This window comes from Oncorhynchus clarkii, chromosome 6 (assembly GCF_045791955.1).
Source record: "Oncorhynchus clarkii lewisi isolate Uvic-CL-2024 chromosome 6, UVic_Ocla_1.0, whole genome shotgun sequence".
NCBI lineage: Eukaryota > Metazoa > Chordata > Actinopteri > Salmoniformes > Salmonidae > Oncorhynchus > Oncorhynchus clarkii.
The window spans coordinates 19,074,981-19,102,548 of record NC_092152.1 but is presented as its reverse complement, the minus strand read 5'-3'; the positions used below and the strand labels follow the sequence as shown (position 1 = coordinate 19,102,548).

At 43.4% G+C, this 27,568-nt stretch overlaps 1 protein-coding gene across 1 annotated transcript; it reads right to left on the bottom strand.

Annotated features, from left to right (window-relative positions):
• Positions 1–4,653: 4,653 nt before the first annotated feature.
• On the bottom strand, positions 4,654–22,463 carry LOC139410714 (osteoclast-stimulating factor 1-like). The gene is made up of 10 exons (XM_071156143.1): positions 22,271–22,463; positions 18,738–18,784; positions 18,588–18,638; positions 18,241–18,304; positions 16,849–16,902; positions 16,501–16,608; positions 16,268–16,317; positions 12,820–12,898; positions 12,406–12,504; positions 4,654–5,675 (listed from the first exon to the last, which is right to left on the bottom strand). Exons 1-10 carry the CDS (start codon positions 22,302–22,304, stop codon positions 5,617–5,619), a joined length of 645 nt encoding a protein of 214 aa, XP_071012244.1. The 5' UTR covers positions 22,305–22,463; the 3' UTR covers positions 4,654–5,616.
• Between the last annotated feature and the right edge of the window lie 5,105 nt (positions 22,464–27,568).

The window sequence follows — 27,568 nt, the reverse complement described above, 5'->3', positions numbered from 1 at the left end:
GGAGGGGATGAGGGCCTGGTCGATGAAATTCCCCAAGGCACCGGAATCCGTTAGAGCGGTAAAAACACCACGAGAGGGACAGCCAACCAATGAAATGGAAACCAGGAATGGTTTGGTGGCAAACGATGATGGAGTACTCACACATAGTGGATGATGAGTACTCCCAGGAGACAGATGTTCACAGGGCCACCCCTCTGCTTTCATGGATCCTGGGTTGGGACACACAGGACATCGCGGAAGCCCCTACTGGCCACAATAGGTGCAGAGCCCCAACTGTCTCCAGCGATGCCGGGGAGGTGTGTGGACCTCTTCGCTCTGTTCTTTCCGGAATAGGGTGCGGAGCGGCAGCTCATTCCATCCACTGGTGGCTGCCACAGTCAAAGGTGAGGGAGTATTCCGCAGCAGTCTAGGCACCCTGATGGAGTTGAATTCATTCACCTCCCTCTCTGCCCTCTGGAGGATGGCCAAAGACCACCCTGAACAGAGCCATGAACCTCTCGTAGGAACCCAGCTCCTACTCTCCTAGACTGCCATAGGCCACTCCAACGCCCACCCGGTTAGCAGGAAAATTACTGTGGCAACTTTGGACCTCTCTGTGGTAGGGTCTCCCATCTTTTGGGCGAGAGAGAGAGTAGGAAGCCACAGCATTTCAATGGAGTACCGTCATACTTCTACGGAAGGGACAGTCAGGCATTCCTGACCTGTGCGGACTGCTGGACTGGCTCACTGTGACAACCTGTGGTAGGAAACCCTCTGATAGTTGTATATAAATATTTGGTGGTGTCGAGGTGGTGGAGAATGCGGAGGACCTCCTCCATAGCCGTACTCAGTTGTGCCAGCTGGTCGTGGTGTTGGTGGAGTAGACGACCCTGTTCGTTGACCGTCTGGAAGATGGTTTTATCTTCTGCTGCTTCCATACGTTGAGGTAGTATTCTGTTATGTATATGTCGGGAGTCAGGAAGCAGGTGCAGAGGGTGAGTTTAATAAGGATAAATGCAGATAAACAAAACAAGAGAAGCGTACAGAACGTGAATCAAGACTACCCAGTGACGGATGGCTACGGAGGGCTAAATAAAGGGAGAGTAATCAAGGAAATAATGATGTCCAGGTGTGAGTAATAATGGGCAGCAGATGTGCGTAATGATGGTTGCCAGGGCGGGTGGTTAGTAGACTAGCAACGTTGAGTGGGAGTAGTACAGTGACCCCAACACTTTGTGCTTTAGCTAGGCTAGCAGTTAGGGTTAAGTTTAGGAGTGAGGTTAAAGGGTTAATCGCACTTCCGGCGTAGACAGAAATGGCCACCTCGCTTCACTTTCCTAGGAAACTATGCAGTATTTGTTTTTTTATGTGTTATTTCTTACATTGTTGCCCCAGGAAATCTTAGGTTTTATTACATACAGTCGGGAGGAACTATTGGATATAAGAGCAACGTCAACTCACCAACATTACGACCAGGAATACGACTTTCCAGAAGCGGATCCTCTGTTTGGTCCACCACCCAGGACAATGGATCGGATCCCAGCCGGCGACCAAAAACAACGGCGGCGCAGATGGAGCGGTCTTCTGGTCAGGCTCCGTAGACGGGCACATCGAGCAACGCTCCCGAGCATACTACTCGCCAATGTCCAGTCTCTTGACAACAAGGTAGACGAAATCCGAGCATGGGTTGCCTTCCAGAGAGACATCAGAGATTGTAACATTCTTTGTTTCACGGAAACATGGCTCACTCGGGATACATCAGAGTCGGTACAGCCACCTGATTTCTTCACGCATCGCGCCGACAGAAACAAACATCTCTCTGGTAAGAAGAAGGGCGGGGGTGTATGCCTTATGATTAATGAGATGTGGTGGGATCATAACAACATACAAGTCCTTTTGTTCACCTGACCTAGAATTACAATCAAATGCTGACCGCATTACCAAGAGAATTCTCATAATCACAGTCGTGTATATCATCCCCCCAGACACAGACGGCCCTGAAAGAACTTCATATGACTCTATGAAAACTGGAAACCACATATCCTGAGACTGCATTTATTGTAGCTGGGGATTTTAACAAGGCTAATCTGAAAACAAGGCTCCCTAAATTTTATCAGCATATCAAATGCGCGACCCGGGCTGGCAAAACCCTGCATCATTGTTATTCTAACTTCCACGACACATGTAAAGCCCTCCCCCGCCCTCCTTTCGGAAAATCTGACCACGACTCCATTTTGTTGCTCCCAGCCTATAGACAGAAACTAAAACAGGAAGCGCCCGCGCTCAGGTCTGTTCAACGCTGATCCGACCAATCGGATTCCACGCTTCAAGATTGCTTCGATCACGTGGACTGGGATATGTTCCTCATAGCGTCGGGCAATAACATTGATGAATACGCTGATTCGATGAGCGAGTTTATTAGCAAGTGCATCGGTGATGTTGTACCCACAGCGTCTATTAAAACATTCCCCAACCAGAAACCCTGGATTGATGGCAGCATTCGTGCAAAACTGAAAGTGTGAACCACTGCTTTTAAATCAGGGCAAGGTGGCCGGATACATGACCGAATACAAACAGTGTAGCTATTCCCTCCGCAAGGGAATCAAACAAGCTAAGCGTTAGTATAGAGACAAAGTGGAGTATCATTCAACGGCTCAGACACGAGAGGTACGTGGCAGGGTCTACAATCAATCGGACTACAAAAGGAAAACCAGCCCCGTCGCGGACCACGAAGTCTTGCTCCCAGACAAACTAAACAACTTATTTGCTCAGTTTGAGGACAATACAGTGCCACGGCCCGCTACCAAAACCTGTGGGCTCTCCTTCAACGCAGCCAATGTGAGTAAAACATTTAAATGTGTTAACCCTCGCAAGGCTGCCGGCCCAGACAGCATCCCCAGCAGCGTCCTCAGAGCATCCGCAGACCAGCTGGCTGGTGTGTTTACGGACATATTCAATCAATCTCTATCCCAGTCTGCTGTTCCCACATGCTTCAAGAGGGCCACCATTGTTCCTGTTCCCAAGAAAGCGAAGGTAACAGAGCTAAATGACTATCGCCCTGTAGCACTCACTTCCGTCATCATGAAGTGCTTTGAGAGACTAGTCAAGGACCATATCATCTAGACCCACTCCAATTTGCTTACCGCCGCAATCGGTCCACAGACGACGCAATCGCAATCACACTGCCCTAACCCATCTGGACAAGAGGAATACCTATGAACAGAATTCTACCAGACAACAGCTCAGCATTTAACACCATAGTACCCTCCAAACTCGTAATTAAGCTCGAGACCCTGGGTCTCAACCCCGCCCTGTGCAACTGGGTCCCGGACTTCCTGACGGGCCGCCCCCAGGTGGTGAGGGTAGGTACCAACATCTCCACCCTGCTGATCCTCAACACTGGGGCCCCACAAGTGTGCGTTCTCCTGTACTCCCTGTTCACCCGTGACTGCATGGCCATGCACGCCTCCAAATCAATCATCAAGTTTGCAGACGACATTACAGTGGTAGGCTTGATTACCAACAACGACGAGAAGGCCTACAGGGAGGAGGTGAGGGCCATCGGAATGTGATGTCTGGAAAATAACCTCACACTCAAGTGTCAACAAAACAAAGGAGATGATCGTGGACTTCAGGAAACAGCAGAGGGAGCAGCCCCCTATCCACATCGACGGGACAGTAGTGGAGAAGGTGGAAAGTTAAGTTCCTCGACGTACACATCACAGACAAACTGAAAAAGTCCACCCACACAGACAGCGTGGTGAAGGTGGAGCAGCGCCTCTTCAACCTCAGGAGGCTGAAGAAATTTGGCTTGTCACCAAAAACCCTCAAACTTTTACAGATGCACAATCGAGAGCATCCTGTCGGGCTGTATCACCGCCTGGTACGGCAACTGCTCTGCCCACAACCGTAAGGCTCTCCAGAGGGTAGTGAGGTCTGCACAACGCATCACCGGGGGCAAACTACCTGCCCTCCAGGACACCTACACCGCCCGATGTCACAGGAAGGCCAAAAAGATCATCAAGGACAACAACCACCCGAGCCACTGCCTGTTCACCCCGCTATCATCCAGAAGGCGAGGTCAGTACATGTGCATCAAAGCGGGGACCGAGAGACTGAAAAACAGCTTCTCAAGGTCATCAGACTGTTAAACATCCACCACTAACATTGAGTGGCTGTTGCCAACATACTGACTTCTCTAGCCACTTTAATAATGAAAAAAATTGATGTAATAAATGCATCACTAGCCACTTTAAACAATGCCACTTCATATAATGTTTACATACTCTACATTACTCATCTCATATGTATATACTGTACTCTATACCATCTACTGCATCTTGCCTATGCCGTTTGGCCATCGCTCATCCATATATTTTCATGTACATATTCTTATTAATTCCTTTACACTTGTGTGTATAAGGTAGTTGTGAAATTGTTAGGTTAGATTACTTGTTGGTTATTACTGCATTGTCGGAAACTAGAAGCACAAGCATTTTGCGACACTCGCATTAACATCTGCATTAACATCTGCTAACCATGTGTATGTGACAAATAAAATTTGAATTTGGTTCTAAGTGGTTAGAACATAAAATGGCAAGCAGGTGGCCAAGCAGGTGAGTTTCAATAAACAAACATGTCCGTTTCCAAAATAATATTCTATATACAAAATTATTAGATAAACGTTTTTATTGCATAGTTTTGACAGGACAGACAAAGCAGTTAGACAAAAATAAAATCAACAATGATGAAAACATCTTTATGAAAGACATCAGATCAGGCGACTCATTCACATACACTTGCAATCACATGAATATCTGTAGACAAACTCAATCTTTACGGCTTCATTAGGCACTTTTAGAGACTCTTTTAACAATGGCGCAGCGGTCGGTGACGAACAACAACAAATGAAGAGGAATAGAAAGGAAATTGAGAAAATACAGTGGCACTTTCCAAATGCCCAGGGAAGAGAAGATATATGTTGAAGGAAATGTTTTGAACAGCACACCTAATATTACCATATTCCATGAGTGATGGCATGATTGTTGACAGTAAATGTTCACATTTGACAATGCAGAAAATGCATTGACAGACCATCATTGCATATGCATTACGACTCCATTAAGTTACTTTCAGCATGACGTTAACTGTAAACAAACAAAGCAGAGGAAAGTATGTCAATAGCCTAATTCCAGTATCGTGCGAGCCATTGTTTACTAGCGCCAGAGATAAATAAACCCAGAGACTCAACACGTGGTCACTTCCTGCCACACCTGCGATGTAAGTTCAGACCACCTTTAATGTGAGAGAGGCTTATTGGTCCAGCTCTCGGTTTCAACCTCTCTGATGTTAGCAATCACAGACTCACCCGGAGATGCAGCAAGTGGAACCCTCGATCGTCTAAATTATAAAGACATCTCTCCCTTCTCGACCCCATCGCTTCACCAAGGCCCTAAGGTTTTAAAAATTCCATGTTCCCATCACATTATGAAATATATTACTTTTGTTTACCATTCTATGAACAGATGTTAGGATAAAATGTGTAAAAATTGGAATCTATCCCCCCCACCAAGCTATTTATGTCCCACATACTGCAACCCCCAAACCCCATGAGACAGCCCACTCCGAAGATGGCAATCAGTCAGAATCTTCATCGTCAAGGTACTCATCGGCATTGCTGTGTGTACGTGTGATATCTGTAATAAAACAAAATAGGAAGGAAGAGCTGAGGCCAGTAACACTTCTGGGAGATTCAATTACAAAGTATCAAATAATGGAATTAAAACATTCTCAAAGTGCTGTACAGAAACCCCAAAGTACAACTATGTTCCAGTGTGGACTGGACAGTTCTTTATTGGGGGTTCCTCGCTTTGGCATCTTGCATTCTTAGTAGTGTTACACTTAGTAGTGTTCGGAAAGTATTCAGACCCTTTCTCCACATTTTGTTACTGCCTTTTATTCTAAAATAAAATAAAGCATTTTCCTCATCAATCTACACACAATGCCCTACAATGACTAAGTAAAAACGTTTAGAAATGTTTGCTAATAAAACAAATACCTTATTTGCATAAGTATTCAGACCATTTGCTATGAGACAATTGAGCTCAGGTGCATCCTGTTTCCATTGATCATCCTTGAGATGTTTCTACAACTTGGAGTCCACCTGCAGTAAATTCAATTGATTGGACATGATTTGAAAAGGCACACACCTGTCTATGTAAGGTCCCACAGTTGACAGTACATGTCAGACCAAAAACCAAAAAACCAAGCCATCAGGTTCAAGGAATTGTCCATACAGCTCCGAGACAGGCTTGTGTCAGGGCACAGTTTTGTGGAAAGAACATGTCTGCAGCATTGAAGGTCTCCCAAAACACAGTGGGCTCAGTCAGTATTAAATGAAAAGAAGTTTGGAACCATCAAGACTCTTCCTAGAGATGGCCTCCCGGCCAAACTGAGCAATCGGGAGAAGGGCCTTGGTCAGAGAGGTGACCAAGAACCCAAATGGTCACTGACAGAGCTCCTCTGTGGAGATCAGAGAACCTTCCAGAAGGACAACCATCTCTGCAGCACTCCACCAATCAGGCCTTTATGGTAGAGTGGCCCGACCAGAAGCCACTCCTTAGTAAAAGGCACATGATAGTCTGCTTGGAGTTTGCATTAGGTGCCTTTTGGCACTCTCAGACCATGAGAAACAATTCTCTGGTCTGATGAAAACAAGATTGAACTCTTTGGCATGAATGCCAAACGTCACATATGGAGGAAACTTGGCATCATCCCTACGGTGAAGCATGATGGTGGCAGCATCATGGTGTTAGGATGGTTTTCAGCAGCAGGGACTGGGAGACTAGTCAGGATAAAGAGGAAGATGAATGGAGCAAAGTACAGAGACCCTTTTTGAAAACCTACTCCAGTGCTCAGGACCTGACTGGGGCAAAGGTTCACCTTCCAACAGGACAACGACCCTAAACACACAGCCAAGACAACGCGGGAGTGGCTTTGGGACAGGTCTCTGAATTTCCTTGAGTGGCCCAGCCATCTCTGGAGAGACCTGAAAATAGCTGTGCAGCGACACTCCCCATCCAACCTGTCAGAGCTTGAGGATCTGCAGAGAATAGGAGAAACTCCCCAAGATTGTAGCGTCATACCCAAGAAGACTGTGGGGCGGCAGGTAAGCCTAGTGTTGGGCCAGTAACCAAAAGGTTGCTAGATCGAATCCCAGAGCTGACAAGGTAAAAAGATCTGTCGTTCTGCCCCTGAACAAGGCAGTTAACCAACTGTTCATAGGCAGTCATTGTAAATAAGAATTTGTTCTTAAAGGACTTGCCTAGTTAAATAAAAAGGTCAAATAAAATAAGACTAGAGGCTGTAATTGCTGCCAAAAGTACTTCAACAAAGTACTGAGCAAAGGGTCTGAACACTTATGTAAATGTAAAAACAATGTTTTTGCTTTGTCATTGTGGGGTATGTGTAGATTGAGGGGAAAAAAACATTTTAATCAATTTTAGAATAAGGCTGTAACTTAATGTGGAAAAAGTCAGGGGGTCTGAATACTTTCCGAATGCACCGTATGTATGTACAGTACCAGTCAAAAGTTTGGACACACCTACTCTTTCAAGGGTTTTTATTTTTTACATTGTAGAATAATAATGAATTTAAGTATGCTCTCTCTAATTCTCTCTTTCTCTCTCGGAGGACCTGAGTCCTAGGACCATGCCTCAGGACTACCTGGCATGATGACTCCTTGCTGTCCCCAGTCCACCTGGCCGTGCTGCTGCTCCAGTTTCAACTGTTCTGCCTGCGGCTATGGAATCCTGACATGTTCACTGAACGTGCTACCTGTCCCAGACATGCTGTTTTCAACTCTCTAGAGACAGCAGGAGCGGTAGAGATACTCTTAATGATCGGCTATGAAAAGCCAACTGACATTTACTCCTGAGGTGCTGACTTGCTGCACCCTCGACAACTACTGTGATTATTATTATTGGACCATGCTGGTCATTTATGAACATTTTAACATCTTGGCCATGTTCTGTTATAATCTCCACCCGACACAGCCAGAAGAGGACTGGCGACCCCTCATAGCCTGGTTCCTCTCTAGGTTTCTTCCTAGGTTTTGGCCTTTCTAGGGAGTTTTCCCTAGCCACCGTGCTTCTACACCTGCATTGCTTGCTGTTTGGGGTTTTAGGCTGGGTTTCAGTACAGCACTTTAAGATATCAGCTGATGTACGAAGGGCTATATAAATACATTTGATTTGATTTAGTGAGGACATCTAAACTATGAAATAATACATATGGAAACGTGTGGTAACCAAAAAAGTGTATATTTGAGATTCTTCAAAGTAACCACCCTTTGCCTGGATGATAGCTTTGCACACTCGTGGCATTTTCTCAACCAGCTTCATGAGGTAGTCACCTGGAATGCATTTCAATTAACAGGTGTGCCTTGTTAAAAGTTCATTTGTGGAATTTCTTTCCTTAATGCATTTGAGCCAATCAGTTGTGTTGTTACAAGGTAGGGGTGGTATACAGAAGAAAGCCCTATTTGGTAAAAGACCAAGTCCATATTATGGCAAGAATAGCACAAATAAACAGACAGAAACGACAGTCCATCATTACTTTAAGACATGAAGGTCATTCAATCAAGAACATTTCAAGAGCTTTGAAAGTTTCAGTCGTAAAAACCATCAAGCACTATGATGAAACTGGCTCTCAGGAAATGAAGACCCAGAGTTACCTCTGCTGCAGAGAATAAGTTAAGAGTTACCAACCTCAGAAATTGCAGCCCAAATAAATGCTTCAGAGTTCAAGTATCAGACATCTCAACATCAGCTGTTCAGAGGTGACTGTGGGAATCAGGCCTTCATGGTCAAATTGCTGCAAAGAAACCACTACTAAAGGACACCAATAAGAAGAAGGAGACTTGCTTGGGCCAGGAAACACAATCAATGGACATTAGACCGGTGGAAATCTGTCCTTAGGTCTGATGAGTCCAAATTTGAGATTTTCGGTTCCAAACGCTGTGTCTCTATGAGATGCAGAGTTGGTAAACGGATGTGTGGTGTCATGACTGGCCTGTTCAGGTCAGGTTACCGAGAGACATATCTCTCACCCGCCAGAGGGGGAGAGATTGAGAAGTATGGAGGTGTTTTTTTTTTTTTTTAACACCTCATGCCCATTTTAAATCTTAAGGCAGCAGACAAAATCCCTTTGTCCTCGCACTGTGGAGGAATGGAATGTATGATAGGCCTATGGAGAACCTACAGAACAGAAACATGCAATAAAATAGACTTTGGGACTATGTTTCGTCAGCCAAAATAGTAGTAATGACGATAGATGAAATATGAAAATGAATGTCGTTTTTGTTATGTTATTAAAAGTTAAATGACGACGTTATAACGAAAAAAATATAACTTGAAGAGTTTTCACAATATGTACATTGTGTGGAAAATGTCCAGATCAAAGTGAATGTTTTTGTAAAGATGAAATGTGAAGTTAGTTGTCTAAATTGGATCGGAGTAAAATCCAGACCTTGCCTCGTAACAAGTTATGCCCAGAGAACTTACCCTAAAAGGTGGAAATGCCCATTTCTGACCAAAGGGTATAAAACATGTGAGTTAAGAATTATGACTAGGTGACCACGAGCTGCAGCCAAGGTCCAATTAGTTGTAACCCCAAAACACAACACGAGGTTGAAGACAAAGGAACCTTTTAACAATCTATGCTACGGATGAGTAGCTGTGTCTAAGAGGGTGAATTCAAGCAGCACCACCCGGTTATTCTCTCCAAGGAATTGTGTGTCTACACTGCTTTCATTCCCACGCTGGAACCACCTATATGGCTGATTAGCCGTCCTCAGAAAACCCCTCTTTCAGAACAAGGGCGAGGAAACGGACCACTAAGACAAAGGACACTGACTTCGTGAGGACCTCGTACACCCGGTAACCAAAGATGTGTCGTCAGAGGAGAAGGCAAAACTGGTCCACAAAGAGACACCCCATCGGAGACCTTCGACACGTAATTACATCATTATATTCTGACCCATAAGAGCAGCAGTTCGGGGCAAGGTTACGTTTAAAATAAGCAAAGTTTACAAAATGTACCCAAGTTTGCTTTTCTTTCTCTTTTGAAATCCCCATTTTGTGTAACTCATATTGGCCCACTAGGGACCTGTTCATTGTACTAAGTTCTAATCAATAGTCTAGACTGTGTGTGTGTATGTGTATCATTTTAGCTTCTAGTAAATTAATAATCATCTCAGTTGGTGTGGTACGAACTTATTTAGTGGGACGCGGGTTAGTGCAGATTGACGGATTATGTGACGATCAGAATGAGACAGAGGAAATGAATTAGCGACTGTTGTAAAATCGATATTCTGATATTGAGTTGATTTGGGAAATAGAAACTCAAAGCCAAACTATCCCATGATGCCCCAGGTTACTGAGTTAATAATTACCAGATTTAATTTAATCACGTAATTAAAAACAGTTAATCATTTGATGAAAAGCAGTCGTCACATCAATCAATACAACATCACAACAGTGGTTCCCACCATGAAGAATGGAGGTGGTGTGATGGAGCTTTGCTGGTGACACTGTCTGATTTATTTAGAATTCAAGGCACACTTATCCAGCATGGCTACCACAGCATTCTGCAGCGATACACCATCCCATCTGGTTTGCGCTGAGTGGGACTATCATTCGTTTTCAACAGGACAGTGACCCAACAACTCCAGGCTGTGTAAGGGCTATTTGACCAAGAAGGAGAGTGATGGAGTGCTGGATCAGATAACCTGGTCTCTACAATCACCCAATGATTTTGAGATGATTTGGGCTGAGATGGACCGCAGAGTGAAGGAAAAGTAGCCAACAAATGCTCAGCATATGTGGGAACTCCTTCAAGACGGTTGGAAAAGCATTCCTGGTGAAGCTGGTTGAGAGAATGCCAAGAGTGTGCAAAGCTGTCATCAAGGCAAAGAGTGGCTACTTTGAAGCATCTCAAATATATTTTGATTTGTTTAACACTTTTTGGTTACTACATGATTCCATGTGTTATTTTATAATAGTGAGGACATCAAAATTATTCAACAACGTGGAAAAAAGTACAAATAAATTAAAACCCTTGAATGAGTAGGTGTGTCAAAACTTTCGACTGGTATTGTATATACAAAATTGTCTAAATGAGAAATGCTTATTAACTTTTTATGGCTGCAGGGGCAGTATTGAGTAGCTTGGATGAAAATGTGCCCATTGTAAACGGGCAGCTCCTCAGTCGCTAATATATGCATATTATTATTAGTATTGGATAGAAAACACTCTAAAGTTTCCAAAACTGTCAAAATATTGTCTGTGAGTATAACAGAACTGATATTGCAGGTGAAACCCTAAGGAAAATCAAAACAGGAAGTGGCTTCTATTTTGAAAACTCCATGTTCCATAGCCTCCCTTGCTGGATTTAAAGGGATATGAACCAGATTCCTTTTCCTATCGCTTACTCAAGGTGTCAACAGTCTTCAGACATAGTTTCAGGCTTTTATTTTGAAAAATTAGCCAGAATGATAACATCGCGTCAACTGGTCACATGAGTTTTACTCACGCAACAGAGTTTGGATAGGTATTGCTTTTCCCTCTCCTACTGTGAAAGACCTTTGCGGTTGATATATTATCGATTAGATATTTTAAAAACAACCTGAGGATTGATTATAAAAAACGTTTGACATGTTTCTGTGGACATTATGGAAACTATTTGGAATTTTCATCTGCGTTGTCGTGACTGCTCTTTCCTGTGGATTTCTGAACATAACGCGCCAAACAAAAGAGGTATTTTGGATATAAAAATAATCTTTATGGAACAAAAGGAACATTTGTTGTGTAACTGGGAGTCTCGTGAGTGAAAACATCATTAGATCAAAGGTAAACGATTCATTTGATTGCTTTTCTGATTTTCGTGACCAAGCTACCTGATGCTAAGTGTACTTAATGTTTTGTCGTGCGATCGATAAACTTACACAAACGCTTGGATTGCTTTCGCTGTAAAGCATAATTTCAAAATCTGACACGACAGGTGGATTAACAAAAGGCTAAACTGTGTTTTCCTATATTGCACTTGTGATTTCATGAATCTAAATATTTTTAGTAATATTTATTGTATGTAGCGCTATGCAATTCAGCGGTTGTTGATGACATTTCTCCCGTTAGTGGGATTGCAGCCATTACAAGTTTAACAGTCAATGACATTGATCAGTCGACTGTGAAAATAAGGGTCAGTTTTCCGGAAACAGATTAAGCCTGGTCCTGGACTAAGAAGCATGTGCAATAGAGATTCTCCATTGAAAGTGCTTTTGAGTTATGGGACTAGGGTTTTTGTCTGTGTCTGGGAAACCGACCAAAGATTGCGTAAGGCTTCCATCTTCTGGCCTAAATGACTCACTGCCTCCTTGTTTCCTCTTAATGAGAGAGGCGCACTGGGCATTGGTGGCCATCTCCAGAGCCAGCTTCTTCTCATTGTTCTTAATATCCATCCTGGCATCTGAAACACAAAGACAGAAATAAACAAAGATAAAAGATGAGAAACACACAAATAACCAGACATGCTCATACCAGGGTTGTGGTCAATTTGAAATGGAAGTCAGTCAATTCCGGAAGTAAACTAAAAAAATGCTACAATTATTTGAATTGTCAATCAATTGAAAAGGTATGCGTGTCATTTTAATATTTAATATTTCCTGAATTGACCAACTTCTATGTGAATTTACCCCAACCCTGGCTCATACACACAGAGATAGGAAATTAAACTGGTTAGAGCACAAAAAAAAGGTAACTTGAAACAGAAAGATGGACTCACTCTTATTCAGTAACATCTCTACTATGTCCGAGTATCCCTTCCAGGCGGCAGCATGCAATGCAGTGTCTCCCAGTTTATTCTGCAGGAGAACAAAACAGCCCACATGTTAATCAAAGACCATACCCACATCGTAGCATAAGTCTCATCATATATGGACATAAAATGATTGCTCAATAGAGAATCTGAGTGGCGCAGTGGCCTAAAGGCACTGCATCGCAGTGCTTGCTGTGCCACCTAGAGATTCTGGGTTCGAGTCCAGGCTCTGTCGCAGCCGGCCGCGACCCGGAGACCCATGGGGCGGCGCACAATTGGCCCAGCGTCTTCGGCCGGCAGGGATATCCTTGTCCCAATGCGCACTAGTGACTCCTGTGGCGGGCCGGGCACAGTGCACGCTGACACGGTTGCCAGGTGTACGGTGTTTCCTCCGACACATTGGTGCGGCTGGCGTCTTGGCTAAATGGGCATTGTGTCAAGACGCAGAGCGGCTTGGTTGGGTTGTGTTTCGAAGGACGCATGGCTCTCGACTTTTGCCTCTCCCAAGGGGTGGAAATACAAAAGCAAAAAAAAAAAACCCACTAAGTTTAGTTCTGAACTTTAATCTTAGATTTAAATGTGACGTGATACTTAATCATGATAATGTTCTTGTCACTAGAGATAAACTAATGCTTTTAAAACAATTACCTGCACTCCAGATCGCCAAATAAGCCAATAGATGTTATGGGCATACTTGTCTAGAACACATCCATCTGTCCATGTAATCATGACAAAGTATATATTTTGTTCAAATGTCCTCAAAGTGTTGTCAGATTAATATCCTTTGTTCTTTCAACTAGCATGGCGCAAAAAAGTTTATCTTCTCTCGTCACCCTGCTTGCAGTGCCCTTGCCCGTTGCCATATCAACCCGACTCACACAGCTTTGACCTAGAAATGCGATCTCAACCGGGTTGAACATGGTGTCATTGTAGGCTACCTCCTAAATTGATAGTGCAGTTTGTTTCAGGGCCTTTCCAACTACCTAATTACTTCAAATGCTGATATCGACTTTCGCAGTATAGTGTGTAGCTAAGTTTAACTAGCTACCTAGCTAGCTAGCCAGCCACCTAGCCTTTCTAAAGAGCATTGTATTGTGGGGTTTGTAGTCAACTTGAGCGCCACAGATTTCCACAACAACTTCCTAATTTATTATAACGACAAAATGCAAACATTTTTCACAACATATTGTTCTCACATATTTGCATTATTTAACAATGTAAATCGTAGGAATTTTAGGTTGAGTGGATTATTCCTTTAAGAGCCTAAATAGAGCCTAGCGCGTTTAGACTAAATTAGCTATCAATTGCATACAACCAATTAGGCTTTAAAAACACTATCAATGTTGGCCAGCAGGTAGCCAAGCGGATAAGAGCATTGGGCCAGAAACTGAAAACGAACTAAACAACTTCTTTGCTCGCTTTGAGGACAATACAGTGCCACTGACACGGCCCGCTACCAAAACCTGCGGGCCCTCCAACGCAGCCAAAGTGAGTAAAACATTTAAACGTGTTAAACCCTCACAAGGCTGCCGGCCCAGACGGCATCCCTAGCTGCGTCCTCAGAGCACGCGCAGACCAGCTGGCTGGTGTGTTTACGGACATAATCAATCCCTATCCCAGTCTGCTGTTCCCACATGCTTCAAGAGAGCCACCATTGTTCCTGTTCCCAAGAAAGCTAAGGTAACGGAGCTGAATGACTATCGCACTGTAGCACTCACTTCAGTCATCATGAAGTGCTTTGAGAGACTAGTCAAGGACCATATCACCTAGACCCACTCCAATTTGCTTACCGCCCCAATCGGTCCACAGACGACGCAATCGCAATCACACTGCCCTAACCCATCTGGACAAGAGGAAACCTATGAACAGAATTCTACCAGACAACAGCTCAGCATTTAACACCATAGTACCCTCCAAAATCGTAATTAAGCTCGAGACCCTGGGTCTCAACCCCGCCCTGTGCAACTGGGTCCCGGACTTCCTGACGGGATGCCCCCAGGTGGTGAGGGTAGGAAACAACATCTCCACCAAGCTGATCTTCAACACTGGGGCCCCACAAGGGTGCGTTCTCCTGTACTCCCATGACTGCGTGGCCATGCACGCCTCCAACTCAATCATGAAGTTTGCAGACGACATTACAGTCGTAGGCTTGATTACCAACAACGACGAGAAGGCCTACAGGGAGGAGGTGAGGGCCCTCGGAGTGTGCTGTCAGGAAAATAACCTCACACTCAACGTCAACAAAACAAAGGAGATGATCGTGGACTTCAGGAAACAGCAGAGGGAGCACCCCCCCATCCACATCGACGGGACAGTAGTGAAGGTAGAAAGTTAAGTTCCTCGGCGTACACACCACAGACAAACTCAAATGGTCCACCCACACAGACAGCGTGATGAAGAAGGCACAACAGCGCCTCTTCAACCTCAGGAGGCTGAAGAAATTTGGCTTGTCACCAAAATACTCAAACTTTTACAGATGCATAATCGAGAGCATCACCGCCTGGTACGGCAACTGCTCCGCCCACAACCGTAAGGCTCTCCAGAGGGTAGTGAGGTCTGCACAACGCATCACCGGGAGCAAACTACCTGCCCTCCAGGAAACCTACACCACCCGATGTCACAGGAAGGCCAAAAAGATCATCAAGGACAACAATCACCCGAGCCACTGCCTGTTCACCCCGCTATCATCCAGAAGGCGAGGTCAGTACAGGTGCATCAAAGCTGGGACCGAGAGACAACTTCTATCTCAAGGCCATCAGACTGTTAATCACTAACATCGAGTTGCTGCTGCCAACATACTGACTCAAATCTCTAGCCACTTTAATAATTAAAAATTGGATGTAATAAATGTATCACTAGTCACATTAAACAATGCCACTTTATATAATGTTTACATACCCTACATTACTCATCTCATATGTATATACTGTACTCGATACCATCTACTGCATCTTGCCTATGCCGTTCGGCCATCGCTCAGCAATATATTTATGTGTACATATTCTTGTGTGTAAAAGGTAGTTGTGAAATTGTTAGATATTACTGCATGGTCAGAAATAGAAGCACAAGCATTTCGCTACACTTGTGTATAAGGTAGTTGTTGTGAAATTGTTAGGTTAGATTACTTGTTAGATATTACCGCATGGTCGGAAATAGAAGCACAAGCATTTCGCTACACTCGCATTAACATCTGTTAACCATGTGTATGTGACCAATAGAATTTGATTTGAAAAGTTGCTGTTTGGAACACCCGAGCCGACTAGGTGAAGAAAAAAAAAGTTATGACATTGAGCTAGGTACGTAACCTTAATTGCTCCTGTGAGTCATTCTGGATAAGAACGTCTGCTAAATAACTCAAATGTAACCATATTTGTTTGAAACAGCCTTTTACAAAATGTTAAACTGTTCTTCTCACCTGCTGGTTCAACTCCACGTTAGACTGCCCCAGCAAGATCTCCACCACATCTGTCACAAAAATGACATACATTGACATACATCTCACTGCAGTGTGTGTGTGTGGGCTGACATGCATTTGCCCTGTCATTCAAGAAAAAAAGCTGAGTGTGTGATTTCGTTGAGGCACGTGTCTGTACATTCTGTATACAGTCAATGAGAGTAGTGGTATGTGTGTCGTAGATGATCTGTTACCTTTGTGTCCTCCATGACATCCCCAGTAGAGGGCAGTATTCCCAGCTTTGTCCAGTCCATTAATTCCCACTTTGTTCTCCAGACACTCCCTCAGCCAACTCAGATTCCCTGCATCACACAAACAAGCAATAATGCAAACACACACACACACCCCCCCCCCCCCCCCCCCCAAAAGCTAGAGTATACCATTCATATTCATACAGGTTACAGAAAGTGTAGAGCAAACAAACAATCAATATGAAGAAAAATGTATAGTTTGTTATAGGACGATTCCATAGTTTAAGATGATTGGTGGTGCAGTGCATGGGGAAGAGTGAGTGACGCAGCAGGCTTCTTTTGGTCCCTCACCTCGTTTAGCTGCTTCATGCATTGGGTTGTCAATGGACTCCGCCTGCTCGGCCACTGTAGGTTGAGGAAGTCAGAGCAGAATGGGATTTCAACAGAGCACCATGCTTCTATGAAAGCCTTAGTAAGGAGATGGAGCTATTAAAAGAGAAATTTCACAATTTTTCAACTTCATATTTATCATCTCCAGCACCACCAACATACAGTATGAGAAAATTGTGCATTTCTATGTTTTGAAGTAAAAATTACAGATGAAGATAAGTGTGTGTATCGGGTAATTTTGACCAATATTGAGTAGACATTGCCTTCTAATTGGCTGATGTCATTGGAAACACTTCTTTTACTAAACTCAGCAAAAAAAGAAATGTCCTCTCACTGTCAACTGCGCTTATTTTCAGCAAACTTAACATGTGTAAATATTTGTATGAACATAAGATTCAACAACAGACAAACTGAACAAGTTTCCACAGACATGTGACTAACAGAAATGGAATAATGCGTCCCTGAACAAAGCGGGGGCCAAAATCAAAAGTAAGTCAGTACCTGGTGTCGCCACCAGCTGCATTAAGTATTGCAGTGTTCTCCTCATCATGGAATGCACCAGATTTGCCAGTTCTTGCTGTGAGATGTTACCCCATTCTTCCACCAAGGCACCTGCAAATTCCCAGACATTTCTGGGGGGAATGGCCTTAGCCCTCACCCTCAGATCCAACAGGTCCCAGACGTGCTCAATGGGATTGCTGGCCATGGCAGAACACTGACATTCCTGTCTTGCCCCTTTGCAGCATCCCTAAGGCATGTTCACGCAGATGAGCAGGGACCCAGGGCATCTTTCTTTTGGTGTTTTTCAGAGTCAGTAGAAAGGCCTCCTTAGTCCTAAATTTTCACAACTGTGACCTTAATTGCCTACCATCTGTAAGCTGTTAGTGTCTTAACGACCGTTCCACAGGTGCATGTTCATTACTTGTTTATAGTTCATTGAACAAGTATGGGAAACAATGTTTAAACCCTTTACAATATAGAGCTGTGAAGTTATTTGGATTTTTACTAATTATCTTTGAAAGACAGGGTCCTGAAAAAGGGAGGTTTCTTTTTTTTGCTGAGTTTAATATATAGAAAAGCGCCATTTTCACATATGTTGATGTTGGAGTGGTGCTGGAGATCATGAATACTTTTTTTGGTTGCCCGAGAGATTAAAAGTTAAAGTAGCACTGGCTATTTTTCACCCACACACACAGGTATATATCACTTGCCCTATTGGGAAGCCACAGAGCAGGCTCAACTTGCGTGACTGCGTAGGCCACTTACCTCAAGCAATAGGGTAACCCTTAAAAGTCAATCCCTGCATGCCACTTGCAATAATATCACATGGAGTGTTATGGTTTAGTTACTCACCATAATTGCTTGGGATGAGGCCATTCCTTCCCCTACAGGTCCCCTTCCACCAATTGCTGTCACTCTAAGGATGATAGACAGGCAGCGAGAGCCAGTGGAAATGAATTATTGCAGCAAGTATCTCTGAGGTGAGAGAAAAGACCGACAGAGAGAAAGAAAAAAGAACAGGATACGGGAAAGACAAGAGAGAAATTGGGAGATGGATGAAGAGTAAAGAGAACAACAGAAACATAACAAAACAGGGAGAGGGCAAAAGAGACAGAAAGAAGAAATTATACTAGGGACTAAAAGAGAGAAAGGGAGAAAAGTGGACAAGAGGAGGGAAAGGGATGTTAACAGTAACTGACCGTATCAGAGATATACAAGATGTCTCCTTCTTCAAAGTAGAGCTCATCTGGCTGAAAAGAAAAAAATCAAAACAAACATCAACTTTAATTTGGATTGGTGTGAGGTGGAGTGGAGGGACGAGACCAACCTATAGGACAAGAAACACTCACTGTTCGAGGGTCAAAGGTGAACATGGCTCGGAACACCTTGACCTGGCCTATGAGAGAACAGAGAGGGAAACGGGCATTAGTGTGAATGTATATAACTGTGCAGTGCATCAAATGTTGCCTGTTCATTGTTGGCTATACAGCACAAAATTAACCCTGGGACCAGACTATCACAAACATTCAATCAAATTAAAACGTTTGTTGCATACACGTTTGTTTCTACACTGAACAAAAATATTAAAAAAGGAACATTTTCAAAGATTTAACAGTTACAGTTCATAAGGAAAGTCAATTGAAATAAATGAATGAAAGGGAAAGGGGGATACATAGTCAGTTGTACAACATTCAACTGAAATGTGTCTTCTGCATTTAACCCAACCCCTCTGAATCAGAGGTGTGGAAGGCTGCCTTAAACATGAGGCCCTAATGTATGGATAAGCACATCACTGGGAATACAGATATGCATCGGTTGGTCACAGATACTTGAAAAGAAAAGTAGGGCCGTGGATCAGAAAACCAGTCGGCATCTGGGTGTGACCACCATTTGCCACATGCAGCAAGACATCTCCTTTGCATAGAGTTGATCAGGCTGTTGATTGTGGCCTGTGGAATGTTGTCCCACTCCTCTTCAATAGCTGTGCGTAGTTGCTGGATATTGGCATGAACTGGAACACAATGTCTTACACGTTGACCCAGAGCATCCCAAACATGCTCAACGGGTGACATGTCTAGTGAGTATGCAGGCCAAGGAACACCTGTCAGGTGGATGGATTATGTTGGCAAATGAGAAATGCTCACTAACAGGGATATAAACTAATTTGGGCACAAAATTAAAGAAATAAGCTTTTTGTGCATAGAACATTTCTTGGTAATTTTATTTCAGCTCATGAAACATGGGACCAACACTTTAGATGTGGCGTTTATATGTTTGTTCAATGTAGCTCCAGCAGTGCAGTAAATAACAGTACAACACTAATACACAAATAAATCACACAAAAAAACAAATAAATGAACAAGCAATGTCAGAGTCCAGTATGAATTTTTTTTTAAAGGTATGCACATTATTTATATGGATGAGCTATGCCAATAATAGTATTTAAATATAAAGCAAGTAAACAATTAGCTAAATTTCTCAGATCAAATTTTAGCAAAATAATGTTGCAGGAATGCTAATCTTATCGGTTTCTAACTACAGAAAATGTCATTATTCAACAACAGATGTTCTATCAGATCCATCCTCAGTGAACAGACATTGGCCCTCGTCCATACACCCAAGGCTACAAGATCGGAGGGCCTCTGAAGAAATACTGTACTGCCTTGTCTCAATCCCAGGGGTTGAATGTGACCAGAGTGGTGTTGAGAGAAAGCTAAACTAGTTCATAGGCACAGAGAAACCAGGGTTGTGTACATTAGGCACAAAACTGGGTGTTACAGGGAGGGGCTCGATACCTGTAGGTCTACTTGTCCAATAAGAAAACACAAAAAAGGCTGTGAATGGGAATCAGTTGGCTACTTGAAAACACTGGGGTATGCAAGCCTTGAGAGATTTCCTCTCTTTACATACACCCTAACTGAGCCACATACTACTCCAGTGTTCCAGTGAGTCAGTGCAGTTTAGTTAATAGACAAACCCTGCTCTGTTCTGTGACTGTGGTCCTACATGCCCCATCCTGCCTCTGTGAAAACTCTGGGGCCTGTACTGACTAGCTCACTCGCACTACTCTTAGCTAGTGGTCTTTATGGAGCCACCTGTACCCGAATGAATACCCGATCCAGGACCTGAGCGGATCCAGATCTAGAATTCTAAATCATGTCAAAGATCTCAGTTGGATCTAATATAATTGTCACTGGTATGTGCAATTTTAATTAACTTGTCCAGAAGGTCCTGTGCATTTCCCGAACGCAACTGCTGCAGTAGAGAAAGAGAGAGAAATTGTATAATTGATGCTGCTGCTCTTGCTTTTCATGAGAGTGGAGCATGCTCTGAATACAATATGCGTAGACCTTATGGTGAAATGCTTACTTACAAGCCCTTAACCAACAGTGCAGTTCAGGAAAGAGTTAAGAAAATATTTACTAAATAAACTAAAAGTAAAAAATTACAAAAAGTTACAAAAATAAAAATAAATGGAATAGCACCATTCTGCACTAACTATATTTTGTTCAGACATTTGGAACACCACAAATAAATAACATTTAAAACTATATAAATATAAAAATATACACAAAAATAACTAAAGAAAAATCTAAAAGTAGTAACAAAGACTAATAGAAACAGGTTGTAGTATAGATACAAATAAAAAAGAGAATTTAATTATTACACTATTACCCTATTGTTAACAAAAACACAAACTAAATTGCACAAATTGAATAACACACTTAAAGAGAACCTGATTATTACACTATTACACTTCAAACAAGAAAACAAACTAAATTGCACAAATAATTGCATTAGTACTGTACAAAGTTAGAGCTGCACTATTTGATTCCATCGCTCCACCTACCTCCGGCGTCCAGTGGAGTCCTGAGGTCAACAAGGTTACCCCCGCTCCATCTCGTACTTCTAAGAGGGAAACCTTATCAGGCAATAAATAGCCTGCCTAACTCACAAACTAGAATCAGGGCGCCCACTCCAAGGTTAATTGACCCACGGTCCCACACGGTGACATATCATTGACGTGATGTGCAAATGAGCAATAGAAAACCGATCCCGCAAATGTCACCATTCCGATTTTTTGGGGTGCAGGCACCCAGTTCCTCCCATACATAAATCCGCCACTGCAACCAGATTTCATCAGCTACTCGAAATGGGGAAGTCACATTAGTTCAGACCATCACGGCCACATACTTGCACATAACGATCGACAACAACCACGATAAGAAGAGTGCAGAGACACCGACGTTTGAAATGTCCAATTATTAAATGAGAACTGGTCCAGCATATTTGCTAGCAAACGTTTGCTGACTAGCTGGGTCGCTCACTAGGGGGTTCGTTGGTAAATTCGCACTGGCTATCTACTCTGATTTCAGAACACCCTCCTCAATGTGCCAGAGCGAAGAATAACTGAGGAATTTACGAACGCTCAACACCCCTTGAATGTCAGGTGTCAGTAAACATCGGCGAAAAGGCGTAATTAAATTGTTGCCAGCAGAACAGTTACAGTCACCAATGATCTGGATAACATGAAAACAGCCTAACCAGCTCTGACAGTTAGGGCGAGCAAAGTTGTCAGTGAGGTGTTCTCTCATTTGTCTGGAAGTAGCTAGCCAACGTTAGCCAGTTAGCTTGCGTGCTTGACTTCCGCTGTGAGGTCAGAACGCTCGGATCAACCCTACTCCTCCGCAAGAGAGTCCAGTCAGTGTACGTTCCGCGAGCGAAACGCTCTAAATTTACGAACAGACAATCTGAATATACGAACGCCCAGAGCACACTCCAGATTGAATTTACGAACACACCCTAGGTGTTTAGGTTTCACTTGCTTGATGGGGCGGAAGACTAGTTATCTAATGTTAGTTAATTATCATAAAATACTTACCTGGTTTGGCTGGCTTGGGAGGCGGTTTGGACATCTTCAGACTTTTAAACCGTAGCTACGCCTTCTCTTATTCTGAAAACGTTGCTTATTGTCCAAAAATAAAATAGGCAGTTTCTTACTTCCAATGAGGAAGTACTGACAGAACCAGCTAGGCGGAAAACTAGCAACGCGCATGCCTCCATACTTTGTCCTTCTTCTTTGGAGTTTAACGGCGGTTGGCATCCAAAATGTAGCATTACCGCCCCCAACTGGACTATAATATAAATTCATCATACTTTGAGATACAAAATGGGAAAAATAAAAAATAAATAAAACACTTTTCCATCTAACCCTACACTAATTAAAAACCCACTACCCCATTCCCACTACTTTGACGCTGTCTACTCTTGCACCATGCCAACGGCCTGGGAGGACTGGACACCGCCACTCAACACATCCAGTAACTCTTTTGAAGTCAGATCTCGTATACACAAATACTTCTCTGCAGCTGCCACCAGAACATATATTTTCTGTGATTTACATTCCATTTCTGCGGTACATTTTATAACCATTGCTATTGTAACACACTGCTGCCCTATGTATATAGACATGGAACACTGGTCACTTTATTAATGTTTACATACTGTTTTTCTAATTTTATATGTATATACTGCATTATAGTAAAGGCCATCCTGTTCAACTATTGCTGTATATATACTATTCTATCCTATGTGGTCTACAGATATACAAAATATTCTATCCACGTAACGTCTATATATCCCAACACACACGTGTGTGTGTGCGTGCGTGCGTGAGTGCGTGTTGTAGAGTGCATTTGGGCTGCCGAGTGGCGCAGCGGTCTTAGTTTGCCTCAGTGCAAGAGGTGTCACTACTGTCCCTGGTTCGAATCCAGGGTGTATCACATTCGGCTGTGATTGTTTTTTTTTCTTAACTGACTTGCCTAGTTAAATAACATTTACATTTGGAAAGTATTCAGACCACTTGACTTTTTCCACATTTTGTATCGTTACAGCCTTATTCTAAAATGTATCAAATAAAATAAAAAATTGTCAATCGACACACAATACCCCATAATGACAAATCGAAAACAAGTCTTTAGAAACGTTAGCAAATGTATAAAAAATTAAAAACAGAAATACTTTATTTACATAAATATTCAGACCCTTTGCCATGAGACTCGAAATTAAGCTCAGGTGCATCCTGTTTCCATTGATCATCCTTTAGATGTTTCTACAACTTGATTGGAGTCCACCTGTGGTTAATTGAATTGATTGGACATGATTTGGAAAAGCAAACACATGTCTATATAAGGACAGTGCATGGCAGAGCAAAAACCAAAGCATGAGGTCAAAGGAATTGTTCATGGAGCTCCGAGACAGGATTGTGTCGAGGTACAGATCTGGGGATGGGTACCAAAACATTTCTGCAGCGTTGAAGGTTCCCAATAACACAGTGGCCTCCGTCATTCTTAAATGGAAAAAGTTTGGAACCACCAATCCTCTTCTTAGAGCTGTCCGCCAAACTGAGAAATCTGGGGAGAAGGGCCTTGGTCAGGGAGGTGACCAAGAACCCGATGGTCACTCTGACAGCACTCCAGAGTTCCTCTGTGGAGGTGGGAGAACCTTCCAGAAGGACAACCATCTCTGCAGCACACCACCAATCAGGCCTTTATGGTAGATACAGAAGCCACTCCTCAGTAAAAGGCACATGACAGCCCGCTTGAAGTTTACCAAAAGGCACCTAAATGACTCTGACCATGTGAAACAAGATTATCTGGTCACATGAAACCAAGACAGAATTATTTGGCCTGAATGCCAAGTCTGGAGGAAACTTGGCACCATCCCTACAGTGAAACGTGGTGGTGGCAGCATGATGATGTGGGGATGATTTTCAACGGCAGGGATTAGGAGTCTAGTCAGGATCGAGGGAGGGATGAACGGAGCAAAGTACACAGAGATCCTTGATGAAAACCTGCTCTAGAGAGAACAGGACCTCAGTCTGGGGAGAAGGTTCAACTTCCAACAGGAAAACAACCCTAAGCACACAGCCAAGACAGCGCATGAGTGGCTTCGGGACAAGTCTCTGAATGTTCTTAGGGGCCCAGCCAGAGCCTGGCCTTGAACCTGGTCGAACATCTCTGGAGAGACCTGAAAATTGCTGTGCAATGACGCTCCCCATTCAACCTGACAGAGCTTGAGAGGATCTGTAGAGTAGAATGGAAGAAACTCCCCAAATATAGGTTTACCAAGCTTGTAGCGTCATACCCAAGACTACTTGAGGCTGTAATTGCTGCCAAAGATGCTAAAACAAAGTACTGAGTGACGGGTCTGTATACTTATGTAAATATGATATTTCAGTTTTAGATATATATACATATATATACAGTATATACACTGCTCAAAAAAATAAAGGGAACACTAAAATAACACATCCTATATCTGAATGAATGAAATATTCTTATTAAATACTTTTTTCTTTACATAGCTGAATGTGCTGACAACAAAATCACACAAAAATTATAAATGGAAATCAAATTTATCAACCCATGGAGGTCTGGATTTGGAGTCACACTCAAAATTAAAGTGGAAAACCACACTACAGGCTGATCCAACTTTGATGTAATGTCCTTAAAACAAGTCAAAATGAGGCTCAGTAGTGTGTGGCCTCCAAGTGCCTGTATGACCTCCCTACAACGCCTGGGCACCTGCTGATGAGGTGGCGGATGGTCTCCTGAGGGATCTCCTCCCAGACCTGGACTAAAGCATCCGCCAACTCCTGGACAGTCTGTGGTGGATGGAGCGAGACATGATGTCCCAGATGTGCTCAATTGGATTCAGGTCTGGGGAACAGGCAGGCCAGTCCATAGCATCAATGCCTTCCTCTTGCAGGAACTGCTGACACACTCCAGCCATATGAGGTCTAGCATTGTCTTGCATTAGGAGGAACCCAGGGCCAACCGCACCAGCATATGGTCTCACAAGGGGTCTGAGGATCTCATCTCGGTACCTAATGGCAGTCAGGCTACCTCTGGCGAGCACATGGAGGGCTGTGCGGCCCCCCAAAGAAATGCCACACCACACCATGACTGACCCACCGCCAAACCGGTCATGCTGGAGGATGTTGCAGGCAGCAGAAAGTTCTCCACGGCGTCTACAGACTCTGTCACGTATGTCACATGTGCTCAGTGTGAACCTGCTTTCATCTGTGAAGAGCAAAGGGTGCCAGTGGCGAATTTGCCAATCTTGATGTTCTCTGGCAAATGCCAAACGTCCTGCATGGTGTTGGGCTGTAAGCACAACCCCCACCTGTGGACGTCGGGCCCTCATACCACCCTCATGGAGTCTGTTTCTGACCATTTGAGCAGACACATGCACATTTGTGGCCTGCTGGAGGTCATTTTGCAGGGCTCTGGCAGTGCTCCTCCTGCTCCTCCTTGCACAAAGGCAGAGGTAGCGGTCCTGCTGCTGGGTTGTTGCCCTCCTACGGCCTCCTCCACGTCTCCTGATGTACTGGCCTGTCTCCTGGTAGCGCCTCCATGCTCTGGACACTACGCTGACAGACACAGCAAACCTTCTTGCCACAGCTCGCATTGATGTGCCATCCTGGATGAGCTGCACTACCTGAGCCACTTGTGTGGGTTGTAGACTCAGTCTCATGCTACCACTAGAGTGAAAGCACCGCCAGCATTCAAAAGTGACCAAAACATCAGCCAGGAAGCATAGGAACTGAGAAGTGGTCTGTGGTCACCACCTGCAGAACCACTCCTTTATTGGGGGTGTCTTGCTAATTGCCTATAATTTCCACCTGTTGTCTATTCCATTTGCACAACAGCATGTGAAATTTATTGTCAATCAGTGTTGCTTCCTAAGTGGACAGTCTGATTTCACAGAAGTGTGATTGACTTGGAGTTACATTGTGTTGTTTAAGTGTTCCCTTTATTTTTTTGAGCAGTGTATTATACACATTTGCAAAAATCTCAAACCGATTTTTGCTTTTTCATTATGGGGTATTGTGTGTAGATTGATGAGGGGGGAAACTTAAACCCTTTTAGAATAAGGCTGTAATGTAACAAAATGTGGAAAAAATCAAGGGGTCTGAATACTTTCCAAATGCACTGTATATACACTATATGCACACTACACTGACACTCACAAAACCCACACACATTCACATACATTAGATACGCACGCACACACACACACACACACACACACACACACACACACACACACACACACACACACACACACACACACACACACGCACACACAGTCATCATATGCTACTCTGTTCATTATTGTTATTGTTACTATCTATTCTGATACCTAGTCACTTTACCCTGCCTTTATGTACACGTCTACCTCGTACCCCAGGGCATTGATCTGGTATTGGTACTCCCTGTATATACTGTAGCTTCATTCTTGTGTATTTTATTCTTCTTGTGTTACTATTTAGATATTATATTTTTTACTCTGGATCGCTGATTTGATTTCACTTTTGTATAGTTTTTAGCCAGTAGTTCTGAATATTGCGCTCACGAGCCAAAAGTGGTCCCATAAAATTGTGTACTACGTCACATATGTGCAGATATGTGCACCATGTCATTGCTCTCTGTCGCACTCTGCTGTGTGTGCGCATCTTTCTAGCTTTCACTCAAATGGCAAGGGGCTGAAGCATATTGGTTGGAACTTGAATTGCTATGGGGCTGGCCCACATGGGAACATTTTTAGGGAAAATGGCGCTGCACAGTTCCATAAAACAGTCGCTTTCAAACTAGGGATTTCGTGGCTAATTGAGGTAAAACAGTAATTCTGCTCTTAGATTATGCATGTATGAACTACATATTGACACATCCAGCCCAAAATGGGAGGTTTAAAAAATATATACTAGTTGCCAAAGTTCTGGAGCATGTGTTTAATGACCATAGTAATAAATGCCATGAAGCCAACCTTACTAGCGTTAACGCAAGTCTATGGTAATAGCATGCTAACTGTTACCACGCTAGTTACACAGAGATACAAAAATCCATGAGTTCATCTGGCTCTGGGGAACTTAATCTCGGTTACCCAGAAGAGAAATTCTCACACGTTTGTAACTTCACATGCAGAATCTGACCATGAGAGATTTTGGGGAAGTAAATAAAGCAATTCATTGCCAAACCCCCGAAGTATCCTTTTAAGGCTGCATTAACACAGGCAACCCAATTCTGATATTTTTCCACTAATTGGACTTTTGACCAATCAGATCATGTCTTTTGCCAGTAATTGATCAAAAGATCAGAATTATGCTGCCTGTGTA

What these genes read in the sequence shown, in the direction of transcription:
- LOC139410714 (XM_071156143.1), bottom strand. Translation starts at nt 22,304, where the DNA reads ATGTCCAAACCGCCTCCCAAGCCAGCCAAACCAG. An exon ending in TCCCAAGCCAGCCAAACCAG is followed by an intron (nt 18,785 to 22,270) that starts GTAAGTATTTTA and finishes GTTCTCTCATAG; the next exon opens with GCCAGGTCAAGGTGTTCCGA. An exon ending in ATGTCATGGAGGACACAAAG is followed by an intron (nt 16,318 to 16,500) that starts GTAACAGATCAT and finishes TTTTTGTGACAG; the next exon opens with ATGTGGTGGAGATCTTGCTG.